Source organism: Punctularia strigosozonata (genome assembly GCF_000264995.1).
Source record: "Punctularia strigosozonata HHB-11173 SS5 unplaced genomic scaffold PUNSTscaffold_3, whole genome shotgun sequence".
In the NCBI taxonomy this organism is placed as follows: Eukaryota; Fungi; Basidiomycota; class Agaricomycetes; order Corticiales; family Punctulariaceae; genus Punctularia; species Punctularia strigosozonata.
The window spans coordinates 454,795-471,705 of record NW_006767435.1 but is presented as its reverse complement, the minus strand read 5'-3'; the positions used below and the strand labels follow the sequence as shown (position 1 = coordinate 471,705).

The following is a 16,911-nucleotide window of genomic DNA, read 5'->3' as shown; positions in this document are numbered from 1 at the left end:
AATTTGGAAGAGGCTATCCTTATTCTAGAGGAAGCCCTTTCATTATGCCCGTCAACGCACATCGACAGAGCGAAGCTCGTCCCTTATGTTCTCCGTGCATTGGCCTTGAAAGTATACCACTCAGGGGCGCTGGAAGATCTTGACAAAGCTATCTATATTGGACAGAAGGCTCTTGATATTGCCCGTCTCAACGTTCATCCACTGTTCAATATTCTCCATGCGGTGGCTGGACTGTTAGACCTCCGCCATCAGCTCACTCACTCGGAGGGACGCGACCTTGAAGAGGCTATCAAGCTCAAACGTGAAGCTGTGTTGTTATCACCCCCAATCTCCTCGGACCACTGGCAGTCCTTTGCTAGTCTTGCCAATGGTCTTCGTATGCGGTTTTATTGGCAGGGTGAAATCAGTGACCTCGAAGAAGCAGTTCAGCTCGGTCGCAAGGCGGCAGATAGCATTCCTCATGGTGATTACCGGCAGTATATTCCCGCATCTTGCCTGGCCGACTCGTTAAGTTTGCGCTTTGCTGAAACGGGAGATTTTTCCGATCTTGCCGAAGCGTTGAAATGGGATCAATGCGCATTAGCAGCAGTATCACCGTCACAAGCTCAGTATTTTGACATCGCAAGCATGGCAGTATCACACCTGTGCACACGATTTGAACACTTTGGCACAACGGAGGACTTGGAGCAAGCGGGCTTCTTTCATCCCTGTCTCCCGCGCATGGAAACCGGCCTACAGTAGTGCATCTGTTTTCCAGGACACTTTTACTTCGTGGCGAACAGCAACAATCCATTGCGGATATCGATCAGGCAATCCTAGAATTAGAGTCCGTTACCGAGGTCCTGTCACGTAGAAGGGATTACCAGACCGAATGGCACCTCACGCTGGCAATGTCGTATTTGGCCAGATTCCACATGAAACACGACGTTCACGATGCGATTCATGCACTGAACATTATCACCAGCAGACTGAATATCCTAGAGCCAAGTCATCCGGAGCGGTTTCAGTGCCACATCGAGGCTGCAGTGCTATTCATGGAGCACGATGCACCGTATTGCAACCCTTCCCTCTCGCTTGAGCATCTTACAGCGGCCCTATCGGACAAACACAAGGACGTGCGCTCGCGGGTTCGATGCATTGCTCATGTCCTCAATGATAATATGCGGCCGCACTATGACGACATCAAGCTTACTACCACCGCTGTCTCAACACGATCAACCCTTCTAGACATCTGTTCAGATGTGGTAGGACTTCTACCTCGAGTTGCGTTCCTGGGTCTGCATCCTAAGTCTCGGTTGGACCAATTGAGCTCCGGTCAGAATCTCGCCCTAGCAGGCGCATCCCATGCACTCAACATGTCGCTTCCACAGAAAGCGGTGGAAATTCTCGAACAAGGCCGAGCAGTCTTCTGGACCAATACGCTACGCCTGCGTACTCCCTTCGACTGTATCCCTGAACAGCTACGGATCCAGCTGTCAACGCTAACCCGTCAACTCGAGCGGGTCACCGACGCCTCTCAAAGCAAGGACTCACGGGCCATGGAGGTAGAAGTCACCAGAAGGAGACAACAGAGCGAACAGTTTGATTCGCTGCTGCAGGAGGTCCGCGGGATAGCAGGTCTCGAGCGTTTTCTGCTCCACGATCAGTATGCGTTGCTAGCAAAAGCAGCAGAACGAGGTCCGGTTATCATCCTTGTCTCGAGTACATTGGGTTGTCATGCTGTGGTCATCAAACCATCGGGCGAGGCCATCAGCATTCCCCTAGAGCACATCACCGAGCCATGGCTCACTGAGTCGGGTACGGCATGGCGTTCAGCCACAACGGAGGAATCTTTGAGGGATCGCATGAAGATATCCAAAGTGAAGATTAGGCATAACAACCAAAATTTAGAGGCTGCCGAGATTTTGCGCCGATTGTGGCTTGATGTAGTGCATCCTGTGCTACGTGCATTAGGACTTGAGGTAAGGGAATTCGTATTCCTGTCAAGCAACTTTTACTCACCGTATGGGTCGTGTAGAGGAACACGGATAGGGGACGCACTCGTATATGGTGGTGCCCCACTGGGCCGTTCGTGCACCTCCCGGTCCATGCTGCGGGTATTGAAGGAGAATGGTGCTCAGATTACGTCGTTTCCTCGTATACACCAACACTCGGCGCCCTAATCACAGCGAGGTCGGCGCATATATCCCCGAAGAAGCAGGATATCCAGGCACTGGTGGCAGCGGTTCCCTCGCCATACAGGCCAGAGTGGCGGGACCTCGTTTGTACGCGGGAGGAACTCGGCACGATCCGGAGTGTAATACCAGAACGCGCGCTGATGGCAATTCCGCCGGCGGACGATGCTCTAGCATCCGAGAAAGGTGGGATGTCTGCGCAAACACTTCTTGAGAAGCTACCTCAGGCAACCATCCTGCACCTTGCGTGCCACGGTCACCAGAACCGAGAGGACGCGCTCAAGAGCGGATTTGTGATGCGGGACGAGATGGTGACGATAGAGAAGCTAATGCCAATTTCACTCCCGCACGCCTTCATGGCGTTCCTGAGCGCCTGTGAAACCGCGAAGGGAGACAAGGTCAGGCTTATTCCAACGATTTCATAGAATCGATGCTCACCCGTACATCCCTGCAGAATCAACCCGACCAGACAGTCCATCTCGCTGCGACTTTGCTGTTTGCCGGGTTTAAGAGCGTAATCGCTACCCTCTGGTAAGCAGTCGTCAGTCGCTCCATCACGCGAGCGAGAGTCACTCTGTTACGCATGCGCACTAGGTCGATGGAAGATGCTGACGGTCCCTTCATTGCGAGATCCGTGTACGAGGACCTATTCGGCGGTTCGTCAGAGTACCTTAACGCGGACGACATTCCATATGCGTTGGACCGAGCGGTACAGAAGCTTCGCGAGTCCCACCCGAACCCCAGTCGATGGGCGCCGTACATTCATATAGGGATCTGACCCGTGAAGTAGATGCCATGTAGCTACCACCACGATAGCCATAATGATGGAGTAGCGGTTGTTCGAGCGAATCTCAGGCTTGAGGGAATCGATCCCCTTGTGGAGAATGCAAGGGATCATCCATGCATCTGCTCGAGTAGATCATCGCGCTCACAAATCGGCGCGGTCGAGCGACCTAGAGAGCCAAAGGGAGTACGCCGATAGCATATGATACAAGTTAGCTCAGGCTGAGCATAAAAAGATACAAGACGCATAATCAGAAATCACATATCGTGGTAGAGAGACCCCCGCAGATAAAACAACGTCCCGTGGCTCTCCCTCCCACCCCGCGGAAGCGTCCACATCATGTCCTCGCCCACCTCCATCTCAAAGTCCTGGCGCCAGCGATGCAGCGTGAAGGTTTTCCACGCGTTCCCGCTGGGGCGCATGTTCTTCGGCACGCGCCCATCCGAATCGAGCACCGCGTTCTCGAGCATGCTCGGGTTGGTGACGGTGACGGAGCAGGTGGAGCCAGTTGGCTGCGGTTCGCGAGGGAGCATGGACATCGGAAGGTCTTTCTCCCGTCCGGTGGTGAAGGCGAGAGTGAGGGAGTAGTTCTTCGGGTGGATGCCTTCGACCTATGTTGCGTTTAGAAAGTTTCCCATAACACGATGCGCTTTAGGGAAGATGGGCGCTCACCAGAAGATCCTTTTCGACCATAACATCGAGGTTGGGGAAGCGCCGCGAATACGCTAGGATATCGCCTACTTGGATCACCTCGTGCTTGGCAAGGTCCACGAGCTTCAGCTCGGCGGCGTCTCTACAACCGACCGACCACCGTCAGTCACCGCCCCCCAGTCCTCGCACGCAAGCGTGAGCCCGAAAGCAACACTGACCCTGCACGATCGGAAACCTCCGCCGTAAGGGCGTGCTCCTGCTCCCACACTTCGTCTTTCCACGGCGCATGCAGCGTCCCGTCTACAAGCCCGCGCTTGTACCGTTCGACCTTCGCCTTGTGTGCCTCGGTCATGTAGCCCGAGTAGAGGTGGTCCTGGAAGGTGAGCGCGGCCGCGACAAAGTTGGGTTCGGAAAAAACCGTTGGGTCGAGTAGATCTGGCGCCTTTGACGACGTTGGGACAGGGTCTTGCTCGGTGATGGCGGCGGACGATATGCTGGCACCAGTTGACGGGCCAGCTTCCAGCTCCTGTTGTCGTTGACGTTGGCGTTCGATTTGAGTCTTGCGCGCGGGATGAAGAGGGTGCAGGGATGGGACGAAATCTCTAAACGCGGTAGGGGGCAGCAGCGGCGCCAGTTGCGCGCGCGACTCGTCGGACAACTTGCACCAATTTTCCGCGTTCAATAGTTCCTGCGCGTTTCAAATGATGATACCGTAAGACGTCGATCGAGGCATGCGAGGATTACGAGACGTGGACTGACTACTGACGCGTATGTCCATCGTGGTCAGCGGGCTTTTCGGGTTTGAGAGTAAGTCCGCGAGGTAGTCCTCGTCCGACTCGAATTTGGGTCGCTTGAGCTTGCGGGGTGTGCGCGAGGTGCTGGTGCTCGCATTGTTGGCGTCCTTGGCGGACGTGGAGGAGAGAGTGTCCTCCAAGTCGCGTTTGGGCGCGCGGACGGTTCGGCCAGAGCGCCGCACGCCAACGGTGTTCGAGGTGCCAGAGGTAGATGCCATGCCGGTGTACCGGCCGTACGAATGCGAATCAAAGACAAAAGGTAGCCTGTCTGCCGTACCAGAGGGCAAGAACCTCAGAGTGAGGGGTTGAACAAGCCTTGAGCTCGTTGAGGTACGAGGACAAATGTCAAATGCATGGCAGATGATGCGCCTTCTCCATTGCCGCCACGGACCCGTACAACGGATCAACAAACTGTTTTGTATAACTCTTGCATGTGCTCCTATAATTCTAGAGACGAAAGGATGACACCAAGCAATCGAATCATGGTGAGCAGAATATCATTGAATGCCGTTTGACGAGCGAATGGCACATGCTAGGAATTTTTTGACTATTCCCTCAGTCCAACATCCGTCGTACTTGCAACATTTGGATCCAGCTGCAGCCTCGGAGATTTCATGACGACAGCAAAGCTGGCGATGGTGGACGGAGAATTGCATGAACACGTTTTCCTGAACGAACACCTTGAGGCGGCCAACTATTTCTGTAACGGTCCTCCCGTTACAAATTCCCTGCAACACCTATCTAGATCTTGACACTGGCGTCGGGCGTACTTATACCGGGTTATAGGAGACTATATAGGTGTGTACCACTTGTGCCGTGCGCATTCTCCTCACGCTGGACTTTGATGTGATACGAAGCAGGGCTGTTACCGGATGCTTACCCAGGCATTGAGACCCACAGCCAAACCCACATCGTCATCCACAATTAACCAGCTATATGAATGGTGTGTAGCGAGTCGACCTACCCCTGCTCGACAGCGTCTCGTTGACGGACGTTTTCAGCTTACCAAATGCAGCATCGACATTGACTGATGGACCAAGTCACGTAGCTCATGTTATTGGCAGAGGAGCGGTACTCATGTGTACGTAGGCTACAATATATCTGCCTGCTTCCTTCGTCGATGTCTTCACAGGCTGTTATGGGGTGGCGACGTAAGATGACAATGCTTCGATCACCTCCGGTTCATCTCGATGAGCAAGCACCGTACCCTGCATTCTTGCAGTGGGCTCACCGTCTTTCAAGATTCGGGGTTCTCTCATGCGAGATAAGCACGAGCACGAGCCAGTAAGCGCTGCGCCTCGCTACAAATGGGTTACAAAATCAGCAGAACCACATCGTCACCCGGAGCACACATCGTTGTCCGCTGGTCACCTGTTCTCCAATCATGCCAGGCAAAGACGTCACCCTTTGGACCCACCAGTTCGCGCCAAACGGATGGTGCAAGCTGATCACACTCGTGTGGTGTCCGTCCCTAACGCCATTACTCGTCATGTAGGAAGATGGTACTCGTCTTGAACCTCTTAGGCTTGTCGTACGAGTACGACCTCGAGTTCAGCAGAAATTCGAGGGACACCTCAAACTCAATCCGAACGGATTCGTACTACAAACTGGGACGAATCGGTATCATTGACTGACCGCCCGTAACAGGCGCATCCCGACGCTCATCGACCAACAGAACGGCAATTTCGTCATTTGGTGAGGATGAAGTAAAAAGCGCGCAGGAGTCGCATTGACGTATCCATCAGGGAGTCCAATGCCATTCTGCGGTACCTTGGCGACACCTATGACAAGGACCATAAGATCTCCGTCACGGGTCCGGATCGACACCTCGTAAACCAGTGGCTATTGCTCCAAGCATTGGGACAGGGGTGAGTCACGAACATGCGAGTGCACGTCTGATGCCGACCATTGGTCGCACCTCGCCAGACCCTACTACGGTCAATTCGCCTGGTTCGCGAGTTTCCACTCCGGAAAACCCCAAGCGCGGTCGAGCGATGCCAGAAAGAGACCCTTCGTGTCCTTGGCGTTCTCGAAAGCGTGCTGTCCAAGCAAGATCGGCTAGTTGGCGGAAAGATGACCATCGCCGACGCGTCATTCGTCATGTATGTATAATTCTGTATAACAGCGTCCGGTGACGGTCTGTTAACAATGTTGTAGGTGGAATGAGTGGCTTCTCTTTGCTCGATCTGTTCGTAGTGTTCTGACCACAGTATATCGTATTCTAGCAAGATTGGATCCAGACCACAACATAGAGCTCAACATGCCCCGAGACTTCCCTGCAGTGCACGCGTGAGTCAGATGCTGTAGGCCGCTCGTGGGACTGACCTCCAAAGTCCTTCCAGTTGGCACCAGAAGATGACCGCCTTTCCAGAAATCAAGGAATCGCTTGCACTGCGGCTCGAGATCTCTAAGGAATTCATCGCGGTATCTCCGTACTAGACCACGATGCATGATGTCCCAGCTCTGCGGCGAGGGTTCTGGAAAGGCGATCCCGGTATTGGGACTGCGCTGGATCACCTACCTACTTCCTATATATTCTCAGTGTTTCGGTCGATATTGGTTGAATGCCAATAAACCGAATGCACCATCAATGTCCGTTTTTTTTCAAAGCCAATATGACACCTGAGATTATAGAGATCGGGCTCTGCGACAAAACCGTCCACACGTCGCGCAAGGACGGACTTGACGGCGTGATTACCTCTGATTTGGTAACCGATTTCACGGACTACTGGAAGGTTGAAACGGAGAAACGTGATGTAGACGGCACGTTGGTGTAACTATTACACATCGGTGCTAGTCAGACCGTCATCCATGGCCATACGCGCTCTACTGATGATGAACATCCCATCTCCACATTATCGCCAGTTGCAGGTTCTTTGAGGCGTTTCCGAGGATAAGCTAGGGCAGCTGGACGCTAAAGCTTGCTCCTAATCTTTCCGTCTTTGATTTGTTTGCTGAGTGTCCGAGCCCTATCGCCAAGCTTGCGAAGACGATCGGCGTCCAGAGCGCTCAATGCGTTCATCGTGTCCTTGTCTGCGCCGAGTTGGTCGGCCGCTTCCTGGATATTGACTTTGAGGTCAGACACGGTCTCCGCGATCACCAATGCATTTGCGCGCGTAAGCACGTAGTCCATGGTGTGCACGCAATCGTTGATTTTGGCCTGCATGCAGACGCAGGAGTTGTTACCGAATCAGGCTACAGGAACTCGGAAATGTCACATACCGAGAGGGTCGAAAGCAAGTTGAGCTCGCGCTGCATAGGCGATATCCGCGCTGATATAGCAGAAGACTCCCTCTGCACGGCATCGAGCTGCAGCTGGAGCTTCTCCATGCTTTTCTTCTCGGTGTCCAGCTGTTTTCGGAAGGTGTTTAGCGCCTGCTTGTCCCCGTCGAGTTTCGTTCTCTTCTCGGCCATGAGGCTCTTCGCCCGATCCCTCTTCGTCAAGTATCCCATCATGAGCATGTCTCCCATGTGCCTCGAGCGTGCCCCCTTCGCAATCGCGCCGACGCAGGTCCTCCTGTCCACTCTTTGCTGCTCGCGTATATCGTCCACGGCACGCTGATACTCCGCTTGCGCAGCATCGTAATCCTTCTGCGACTGGTCCACCGCTTGTTGGCTACTGGCCACTATGCCCTCGTATTCCTTCACCTTGTCCTGCAGGTGACTCCACCGGGTCTGCGTCGCGGCGCGGTCGACTTCGATGGTCTTCAGCCTGTCCTCTGCCCTCTTCTTATCCGAGACGATCGCTTGGAGTTGGGTCTCGACGCCGGTGAACCAGCGGGTCGCCGTGTCGTTGGCGAAATAGAAGTTCTGGGACAGTTCAGGTTCAAAGCACACGGGAGTTGTGCGCGTGGAGACTCACTTTGGCGCACTCTCTGATGCGGGCACCCAAGACAGCGACGTCGTGTTCCGTATATACCAGGTCCATGACCTCAAGGCTCGGGTCGTTCTCGGGGTGCTCAAGCACATGTACTATAGTCACCTGCGAGACCGTCAGAAGCAGCATTTGTGGCATGCAACGCATGTTTATGTACCAGGGCTTGGAGGGCGTTCTTAACGTGGTTCATGATGTTCGCTCGCTGCGGAGAGGTGGTGAAGGGTTGGCTGACGTTAGAGATTGGGATTGAGGAAGCGACCGCCGTCGTCCATATCGTATGGTCACCACCCGCTGATCGGAGCGAAGGTGTCTGAGTGACCGGTCAGACGAGAGCGGGCTGGGCGCATCTACGGTAGGACTTACGAGGACCGACGTTCCAAGAGCGACGAGGATGCTTCCATTCGAAGACCGCAAGCTGGAAACACACATCAGAATGACGTTCGAGCACAACGGAGGGACGCTGACATGTATCCATCACCGTTTCGAACAAGGTCCCATTCCTCTGGAAGCTTGCTGGACACTAGCACGTCCTCGGGTCGGGTCTTGCTTCCACAGAGGTATGTCCCCGTCCCGTAGTTCATGATGCAATGGCCCTTGACGCCGCGGAAGAAGATCCACTGTGGAAGATATCACCTATCAGTGGTGCGTCAGAACATCAAAGCGGTCCTAGACACACCGTCTGTTCGACTTGATTGCTGACTTTGGCGAGTGCGACCGGCACGTTGTCGCTCATGTTCGCACCGGGGACCTCGAGCGCGAGCCCAGCGTCCCTGACCAACAGGACGCAGATTTGCGCCGTGTCCGACGTGAAGTCGAGATTGGTGACGGAGAGCCTGACAACCGCAGCGTCATGAGAGATCTACTATGGTCCATATGTAACAACGCGACTAATGCTCACAGATGCGAGGCCATGGCGCGCGCAAGGTACGGGGTACCCGTCGGCCCTTCATCCTTGGTTATGTGCGCACTGCGCGTGAGAACGTGATCGATGGACATTGGACGCGTTGACAGCGGTGTAACGTGCTGGAGCCATTTGGAAACCACCGGTGATTCTAGCGAGCATCGAGGCAGCGGAGACATGTTGCCTCCGACCAGTGGGGAGGAACACCCTCCATATCCTGAACACGACATCACAATGAGCATCAGCATGTCATTGGCACATCATGGAGCGAGGAGATCGCCGCACCGCGATCCAACCCACAGCAGCTCACCGCGGTTTCATATCTTCCACCACCTACAATCAGTCTGCTTTCGCAGCTTTCGGGGCAACGCCGGCTCCGGGAGATGTAGTCGCGGGCGTAAGGTGATTGACCGAATTTTGACCAGCCGATGCACTTCCTCCGAATGCTCATAAGCAACCACGTCCAATTTGATCCCATGCCGGTCTTTGAGATTTCATGCTGCTTGATTGACGAGAGAAACTTGGCCTAATTCCAAGCACGGACGAGCCAAAACCTGCGCAGCACGCCATCGGGCATTGTCCAAATCATTCAGTATTTCGTCTCTCTTGTGAAACCATCGCGATATACGCGGTAGACAGAGGCCATATAGTGCAGGCCATCGTCTTTGACGAAGAGAGAGTGATATATCGTGGCAGGTTGTGAGGGGGGATGCTTCCTCAGCGCGATATCCAAGTCTCAAGAAGACGTACGTTCCCCGCCACGGCTGCTCTCTCCACTCTCTCTCCCCTCGCGAACCCCGCTTGTGAACGTCGCCTATCTTACATATCTGCTTCGTTGGGCTGCGTATACCCCGAGCATACATCCACTCCTTGATATGGACGGGCATGGCACGTAGGCTTAACCCCTTCCACCTCCTCTCTCAACCGCCCCAGCTCGTCGCCGCCCTCCGCCTCTTCTGGATCCTCGCCGTCCTCTGGCTCGAGCTCGGCGTCTACATCTACCAGCTTCGATCGTGCTCGTGGCCCGACGATGCCCTCGTAAGCGCCCCTCCGCTCATCCGGGCACCAACCCGTGCGTCTAACTGAACCCACGGCAGTTGAGTCCCAGCGAAGCAAGTCATATCTTGGTCGTCGCGGACCCGCAGGTCCTCGACCATAGGTCCTATCCCGATCGTGGCGCGTTCTTGACCGCCGTCAGCCAATACATGACCGACATGCAGCTCCGCAAGGCGTGGTGGGCGACGACGCGCCGTCTGCGGCCGGACAGCATCGTCTTCCTCGGTACGCGCGCTGCATCTCCCTGTCTGCTATCTTTCTCTGACTGATCGTTTCGCTTCCTGAAGGCGATATGATGGACGGCGGCAGGTTTGACATGTCCCTGGACGAGTGAGCGCCCTGAACTCGGTAGAAAACCCGAGCCGACGACGTTTCTGACCGTTCGCGCGCAAAATCAGATACGAACGGTACTACGCCCGGTTCAAGAGCATATTCCGCGCCGACCCATCGACAACGCCGGTGTGGTACCTGCCCGGGAACCACGACGTCGGGTGAGGCGAGCTTTTCGTTCCTTCATAATTTCCTCCGCTATCCCACACCGTGCAGCCTGGCCCTCCTCTCATCACAACGTCACGCGCGCGCACCGTCTCACCCGTTACCTTTTAGGCTCGGCACGTCGACCGAATTCTCCCCGGACGCCCTCGAGCGATACAAGCTCCACTTCGGCGCGACCAACCGGAAGGCGTCCGTCGCGAACCACACGCTGCTCCTCATCGACGCGCCAGGGCTCGTAGACGAGGACGCGCGCCGACGGCGTGCGGGCGCCAGCATCGACGCCTGGGCCGCGTCGTCCTCCGAGACCGAAAGCACGCTCGCGTTCGTGCGCGCCCACGCCGACAGTGCGGTTCCTCCACCTCCCCCCTTTTTTCCATTTTTTTATTATTGAGGCTGACGAATAACGCAGCAGGCGGACCCGCCGTGCTCTTCACGCACATCCCGCTCTTCCGGCCCGACGACGCGGGGTGCGGGCCGCTGCGCGAACGGGGGCGGATCCGCGCGGGCAGCGGATTGGGGTACCAGAACACGCTCAGCGCGGAGCTCTCGGCGTGGCTGCTCGCGCGCGTCCGGCCCGAGGTCGTCTTCAGGTACTTTGTCGATGATGATTTTTTTTTTTCAATCCGTTTTCCCCCCTTCCACCCCCTCCCCCCCTTCCCTTTCTTTCTTTCCCCACGAAACGTGAACTTTATGCAAGAGGGTGTACTTATAAATAATGCTGACGCCCCCCCCCAAAAAAAAATGCAGCGGGGACGACCACGACTACTGCGAGCACGCGCATCCGTACGCGATACCGGGGAGCGAGGAAGACGGGAAAACGGTGCGCGAGGCGACGGTCAAGTCGTTCTCGATGGCGATGGGCGTGCGCCGGCCGGGGTTCCAGGTGCTTTCCCTCGCCCCGTCCTCGCCCGCCGCGGACGCGGCGTGCCTCCTCCCGGACCAGCTGGGGCTCTACATATCCGGCTACGCGCCGCTCGTCGGGCTCTCGCTCGCGCTGCTGCTCCTTTTCGCGAGCGTTCGCCGTTGGACGTCTAAACGGATCGATGAAGAAGACGACGAAGAGGAGGAGGAGGAGGAGGAGGGGGAAGGCAAGGCCGAGGTTCTCCCCATTGCGGCGCGCGGGGACCCGAGGTGGGCCCGATATCGGGGCCGGGGCCGGCCGCTCCGCCGGGTCGGCGACGAACGGGGACTGCGGCTTCGGCTTGGGGGCTGGTCGTGGGACGTGCGGAGACGGATCGCGCTTGCCCTCGCCGTTCCGTGGTCGTCTTCGTCTTCTTCTTCTGCTGCTGCCGCTACTCCATCGCGGAGACCGCGGCGGGGGGCACGGTGCTGGACGAACGTGCTTGCGCCGAGGTGTAGACGGAGAAGGAGGGGGCGGTGGGTGACCGAGTGGGCGAGGGACGTGGTGGACGTGGCGGGGCCGGCGCTGGGGACGTTCGCGTTAGTGGCGGTTTGGACGTTTCTTTGATATTCTGATTTTATATATATATATAACTTGCGGACGTGAGGGGGGGTGCGCGCGCTCGCTCTTGCTATTGTACACATGAGTATAATGGGGAAATTTTTGCAAAAGAGGCCTCGGCTGGCGCCGATGGGACCGTGACGGCTTTGTCCGCGATTCGGTTCGTGGTTTGTTGGGCACAGGGCTGTTTGAATGGGAGGGAGAGAATTGCGTGCCGGCAGCATCGTCGTACTATACGAGCGTCCCGTCGGGATCGTCATCCTACCGACTCCGAGACGGGTTCCTTGGGCCTGGAATAGGGATCTTCGTTTCGCGCTGATTGGGAGGTGTCTTGGTGTTCTGTTTCGGAGTAGAAAACGCGCATGGTCGAGCGAGCCTGCGCAGTTATCGAGCACAACGCTCACGCTCACGCGGAAAAAAGATACGAATGAAGCAGATTTGGGATGTAACGAGAGAGGATTTTTGCGGCGTCTGAAACAGAACAAGCGCCTGGAATACACCCACCTACCTACCTCGGATGCTCATCGCCGAGCATATAGGTAGGTACGTGGATATGTTCCCGGCACAGGGTCCATCCGACCTGGTACAAGGGCAAATTTTCAAAGAGTGGACGGACGACTCCCGTGAAACACAGCGGGAACTCGGATCGTCGCCGGTGGAAAAAATGGATCTGCAATGCGTATGATCTGCGCCGCCCAAGATCAGCGCAGAGCAAGGTTTTTTGACTTGTTACGTACCCCCGGGCGCGCGGGCTTGCGTTGGACTGTGTGGCGCGTTTGGGGGACCGACGCTGCGGGAGCGCGGCACGTCCGGGAAAGGCGCCCTGAACGAGGCACGGCGCACACGGATCCCGTCAAGGCGGGCCCGCGGCGGCGATGGCGAGCGCCCCCCTTCCCAAGTGCTTCGTCCCTGAGCGTCGTCCCCCCTCGCTCGCCGCATCGTCTTCGTAAAAGCACATCGAACGCGGGCAAGTCGGATGCAAGGGGGGCACTTCTCCGCGTAATCGGGGCTCGTGGTTGGGATAAGAGAAGAAGTAGTAGTGGCGCGATAGAGCCTCGGGCTGATATCGCCATTGGCGGGGTGGCGCACGGGCGGAGATCTGAGAATGATGGGCTGCCCTGTTTGCGTGTTGCGCAGGCGGATTTTAAGGGCATGGCGACCCGTCCGGGAGGCAAGGGCGAAAATCCCGTTTCGCCCATCGATCGATACACACAGTTTAAACGACCGAACTGGCCCCGCCGGCGGCTGACACGACTGGCACTGGCCCAGCAGTGGGTGGGGCATGCCGCACCGGGACGCACGTTCGGGCCTGGCGGTGGTCGGTATAAAGCCGCTGCCCGCCGCCGCCCACCCCAGCTACCACCACCCCAACCGCAACCCCCCGCCGCCGCCCCCCTCGCCGCGTGCCCCATTCCGGTTCTCCGTCTGCGAGCCCATCAGCGAGGAGCCGCCCCCGCCGCCGCCCCCGCCGCCGCCCCCGCCGCCCGCGCCTGCGACGTCGTCATCGATCCAGGTCGAGCACGAGGTTTATCAGCGTCATCACCGGCCGCGCGCGCCCCTCCCGCGCACCCAGTCCGCCCCACAGCTGCTCATCTCCACCACCACCACCAAGCCCGTCCACATCCACCTTCTTCAACGGTCAGTTCGTCCGTCCCACCGATCCCGCCGTTCGATCTCCCTGCGATCTCTGACCATGAACGCCGGGATAACTGATGGACCGATCTCTCTCTCTCTCGCACAGATCCGCGCCGAAAATGTCTTCGTCGCTCATGCCCCGCAGCGACTCGTTCAACGCCCGCGTCCGCGGCAGCAGCCATGTCGACTTCAAGACCGCCACCACCGGCGTCGCCGCCAAGGCGATGCGCAACGAGCTCAGCAAGCTCGTCAGCACCGTCGAGGACCCGCAGACGAAGAAGGTCAGATCACACCGCATGCGTTACCCGACATGGCTCACACACTGCTGACGCTGCGTCCGCCCCCTTCAGGCGTTTGACACCGAGATGCAATCGTTCTTCTACCTCTTCACCCGCTACCTCTCCGAGCGCGCGAACGCGCAAGAGCTGTGAGTTTCCTTCTCTCTCCCCCCGCCTCCCTCCCCGGGGGGGCATTTCGTCCACAGCGTCCACCTTTCCCGCTCACGCCGCGACGATCCTCCCAGCGACTGGGACCGCGTCAAGTCGCCCGGCGCGGACCAGATCGTGCCCTACGCCCAGCTCTCCGCCTCGGCCAACCCGAAGAACCTCGACAAGCTCGCCGTGCTCAAAGTCAACGGCGGCCTGGGCACCTCGATGGGCATGACCGGCGCCAAGTCGGCGCTGGAGGTGAAGGACGACATGACCTTCCTCGACCTGACCGTGCGCCAGATCGAGCACCTCAACACGTCGCACCACGTCGACGTCCCGCTCGTGCTCATGACCTCGTTCAACACGCACGAGGACACGCTCCGGATCATCAAAAAGTACGCGAACCAGCAGCTGCGGATCACGACCTTCAACCAGTCGCGCTACCCGCGCATCTTCAAGGAGTCGCTCATGCCCTGCCCCAAGTCGGCCGACGACGACAAGAAGCACTGGTACCCGCCCGGCCACGGCGACCTCTACAACGCCCTCCTCCACTCGGGCGTGCTCGACCAGCTCCTCGCCGAGGGCAAGGAGTACCTCTTCGTCTCCAACTCGGACAACCTCGGCGCCGTCGTCGACGAGGCGATCCTGCAGCACATGATCGACACCGGCGCCGAGTTCGTGATGGAGGTCACCGACAAGACCAAGGCGGACATCAAGGGCGGCACGCTCATCGACTACGAGGGCCAGGTCCGGCTGCTCGAGGTCGCGCAGGTGCCGTCCGAGCACGTCGAGGACTTCAAGTCGGTCCGCAAGTTCAAGATCTTCAACACGAACAACATCTGGATCGACCTCCGCGCGCTCAAGCGCATCATGGAGGACGAGGGCATGGAGCTCGAGATCATCATCAACCCCAAGACGAACGACGACGGCCAGGCCGTCGTCCAGCTCGAGACGGCCGCCGGCGCCGCCATCAAGCACTTTAGGGGCGCCCACGGCGTCAACGTGCCCCGCAGCCGCTTCTTGCCCGTCAAGAGCTGCTCGGATCTGCTCCTCATCAAGAGCGATATTTACTCGATCCAGCACGGCCAGCTCCTCCTCAACGAGGCGCGCATGTTCGAGACCACGCCCGTCATCAAGCTCGGCGACCACTTCAAGAAGGTAGAGGAACTTTCTCGGATGGGGCGCGTCCTTTCGCTGACACGGGCCACTGACTTGCCGAACCACCCCCAGATCCAACAGTTCCAGAAGCGGTTCAAGAAGATCCCGAAGATCCTCGAGCTCGACCATCTGACCGTCACCGGCGACGTCTACTTTGGAAGGAACGTCACCCTCCGCGGGACCGTCATCGTCGTCGCGAACGAGGGCCAGCGGATCGACATCCCCGACGGCTGCGTGCTCGAGAACCGGCTCGTGTCCGGAAACCTCAACCTCATCGTGCGTTTTCGCTCGCGTTTTGTGAGATACGACCCTTCTTTTTCTTACCTCATCGAAAACGTTGGCAGGAGCTCTAAGCGACGTTGACGAAAGCAAAAGAAAAAGAAAACATACGTCGTCGAACGTCGTCGAACGTCGGATGTGGGCAATACTCTCCTTGGAGCAATCGTTTTATCCTCCTCCCGCTATCACGTTATAGTCTCATATATCTGCACGTGGACGTTTTCTTTCTTCTTCTCCTTCTTTTTTTTCCATCACGACTCGCAACGCCTTGCATGGAAGGGAGGGGGGGGGGGGGCAATATATAACTTAGCTACGACGGTTCTTTTTTTTTTCTTAGAATATATGCGGTGACTCGAACGGTCTGGTGCACAATGTAATGTTTCTCTTAGAAATTCCGTCGTTCGTTGGCCTCGTCGTCGCGCGAAGGGCGTGTAGAGCGTGGGCGAGGATAAGTCAAGAGCACGGGGTGTGCTACGGTACTCTACATACAGGATAGTTTCAAGTTCAGGGCTCTATAACAGTAAACCTTCTTACTTTTTTTTTCTTCCCTTTTTTTTGTTCTACTCGTCCAGCCAGTCCAGGAACTGGGGAGTGAAGTACGTGAGGATCAGCGTGCACCCTACGTACTCATCAGCCGCTCGGACGCCAGAGAGAGAGAGAGAGAAGAAAAAAAAACCCCAAGGCGGGAGGGAGGGGGGGGGTGCTCACCTGCGCGGAGCATGCTCTCGCACGTCTCGAACGCCATCGTCCGGAGGTCGTACACGCCCGCGCGCGCGCCGGCGTAGATCATCGCGTACTCGCCGCTCACCTGGTAGCACGCGAGCGGGTGGTCCGGCGCGAGCTCGGCCGCGTCTTGGATGATGTCGAGGTAGGGCAGCGCGGGCTTGACCATGATGATGTCCGCGCCTTCCGAGGTGTCGCGGAGCTGGTGGAAAGGGGGGGAAGAGGTGTGAGCGGGGTGCGGGGTACGGGAGGGGGAAAGGGAAGGGAAGGGAAGGGGGGAGGAAGAAAAGGGCTTTCTTACGATGGCGCGTCGGGCGAGGCCTTTGGCGGCCGGCGGGAGCTGGTAGCATTTGCGGTCCCCGAACGAGGGCGCGCTTCCCGCCGCGTCACTGAGAGAAGGAAGGCCGTGCGTTTTTCTTCGTCAGCGGGATGGCAGCGGCCAGAAGAAGATAAAAAAAAAAAGGGGGGGGGGGGGGGGGAAGGGGGAGGGGGAG

The 16,911-nt window shown here is 57.4% G+C and overlaps 8 protein-coding genes across 8 annotated transcripts in view; 5 read left to right on the top strand and 3 right to left on the bottom strand.

The window, feature by feature from the left end:
* PUNSTDRAFT_61858 (uncharacterized protein) lies at positions 1-741 on the top strand (the record flags this gene model as incomplete). Its single annotated transcript, XM_007380740.1, has 1 exon — positions 1-741. A coding segment is annotated over one exon (741 nt), but the record flags the coding sequence as incomplete, so codon positions are not given.
* Positions 742-2,098: 1,357 nt separating this feature from the next.
* Positions 2,099-2,952, top strand: PUNSTDRAFT_62455 (uncharacterized protein; the record flags this gene model as incomplete). The annotated part of the gene is made up of 3 exons (XM_007380739.1): positions 2,099-2,572; positions 2,629-2,705; positions 2,769-2,952. Coding segments are annotated over 3 exons (735 nt in total), but the record flags the coding sequence as incomplete, so codon positions are not given.
* A 263-nt stretch (positions 2,953-3,215) lies between these two features.
* PUNSTDRAFT_124709 (uncharacterized protein) lies at positions 3,216-4,699 on the bottom strand (the record flags this gene model as incomplete). Its single annotated transcript, XM_007380738.1, has 4 exons — positions 4,376-4,699; positions 3,828-4,297; positions 3,631-3,751; positions 3,216-3,569 (listed from the first exon to the last, which is right to left on the bottom strand). The coding sequence occupies exons 1-4, from the start codon at positions 4,619-4,621 to the stop codon at positions 3,216-3,218; spliced, it is 1,191 nt and encodes a 396-aa protein (XP_007380800.1). The 5' UTR covers positions 4,622-4,699.
* Positions 4,700-5,787: 1,088 nt separating this feature from the next.
* Positions 5,788-6,842, top strand: PUNSTDRAFT_131440 (uncharacterized protein; the record flags this gene model as incomplete). Its single annotated transcript, XM_007380737.1, has 7 exons — positions 5,788-5,840; positions 5,899-6,000; positions 6,051-6,098; positions 6,149-6,233; positions 6,330-6,505; positions 6,561-6,692; positions 6,746-6,842. The coding sequence occupies 7 exons, from the start codon at positions 5,788-5,790 to the stop codon at positions 6,840-6,842; spliced, it is 693 nt and encodes a 230-aa protein (XP_007380799.1).
* A 442-nt stretch (positions 6,843-7,284) lies between these two features.
* PUNSTDRAFT_50331 (uncharacterized protein) lies at positions 7,285-9,608 on the bottom strand. Its single transcript, XM_007380736.1, has 9 exons — positions 9,467-9,608; positions 9,179-9,398; positions 8,957-9,113; positions 8,746-8,897; positions 8,644-8,695; positions 8,438-8,590; positions 8,266-8,385; positions 7,626-8,213; positions 7,285-7,563 (listed from the first exon to the last, which is right to left on the bottom strand). Exons 2-9 carry the CDS (start codon positions 9,358-9,360, stop codon positions 7,318-7,320), a joined length of 1,650 nt encoding a protein of 549 aa, XP_007380798.1. The 5' UTR covers positions 9,361-9,398; positions 9,467-9,608; the 3' UTR covers positions 7,285-7,317.
* Positions 9,609-10,066: 458 nt separating this feature from the next.
* Positions 10,067-12,200, top strand: PUNSTDRAFT_63354 (Metallo-dependent phosphatase; the record flags this gene model as incomplete). The annotated part of the gene is made up of 7 exons (XM_007380735.1): positions 10,067-10,257; positions 10,290-10,462; positions 10,525-10,567; positions 10,636-10,728; positions 10,844-11,076; positions 11,142-11,322; positions 11,480-12,200. The coding sequence occupies 7 exons, from the start codon at positions 10,067-10,069 to the stop codon at positions 12,198-12,200; spliced, it is 1,635 nt and encodes a 544-aa protein (XP_007380797.1).
* Positions 12,201-13,476: 1,276 nt separating this feature from the next.
* On the top strand, positions 13,477-15,778 carry PUNSTDRAFT_42580 (UDPGP-domain-containing protein; the record flags this gene model as incomplete). Its single annotated transcript, XM_007380734.1, has 4 exons — positions 13,477-13,832; positions 13,936-14,110; positions 14,180-14,256; positions 14,353-15,778. The coding sequence occupies 4 exons, from the start codon at positions 13,477-13,479 to the stop codon at positions 15,776-15,778; spliced, it is 2,034 nt and encodes a 677-aa protein (XP_007380796.1).
* A 345-nt stretch (positions 15,779-16,123) lies between these two features.
* The window catches only part of PUNSTDRAFT_50323 (tetrapyrrole biosynthesis porphobilinogen synthase), a 2,266-nt gene continuing 1,478 nt past the window's right edge, over positions 16,124-16,911 (bottom strand). Inside the window, exons 4-6 of the mRNA XM_007380733.1 lie at positions 16,719-16,806; positions 16,403-16,619; positions 16,124-16,313 (exon numbers count right to left, since the gene is read on the bottom strand). Of these exons, the coding sequence (XP_007380795.1) occupies positions 16,255-16,313; positions 16,403-16,619; positions 16,719-16,806 (364 nt within the window). The 3' untranslated portion in view covers positions 16,124-16,254. The remainder of the gene's footprint in view (positions 16,314-16,402; positions 16,620-16,718; positions 16,807-16,911) is intronic.

What these genes read in the sequence shown, in the direction of transcription:
- PUNSTDRAFT_50331 (XM_007380736.1), bottom strand. Translation starts at nt 9,360, where the DNA reads ATGTCTCCGCTGCCTCGATGCTCGCTAGAATCACCGGTGGTTTCCAAA. An exon ending in CGAAACGGTGATGGATACAT is followed by an intron (nt 8,696 to 8,745) that starts GTCAGCGTCCCT and finishes GTGTGTTTCCAG; the next exon opens with CTTGCGGTCTTCGAATGGAA. An exon ending in ACTTGCTTTCGACCCTCTCG is followed by an intron (nt 7,564 to 7,625) that starts GTATGTGACATT and finishes GTCTGCATGCAG; the next exon opens with GCCAAAATCAACGATTGCGT.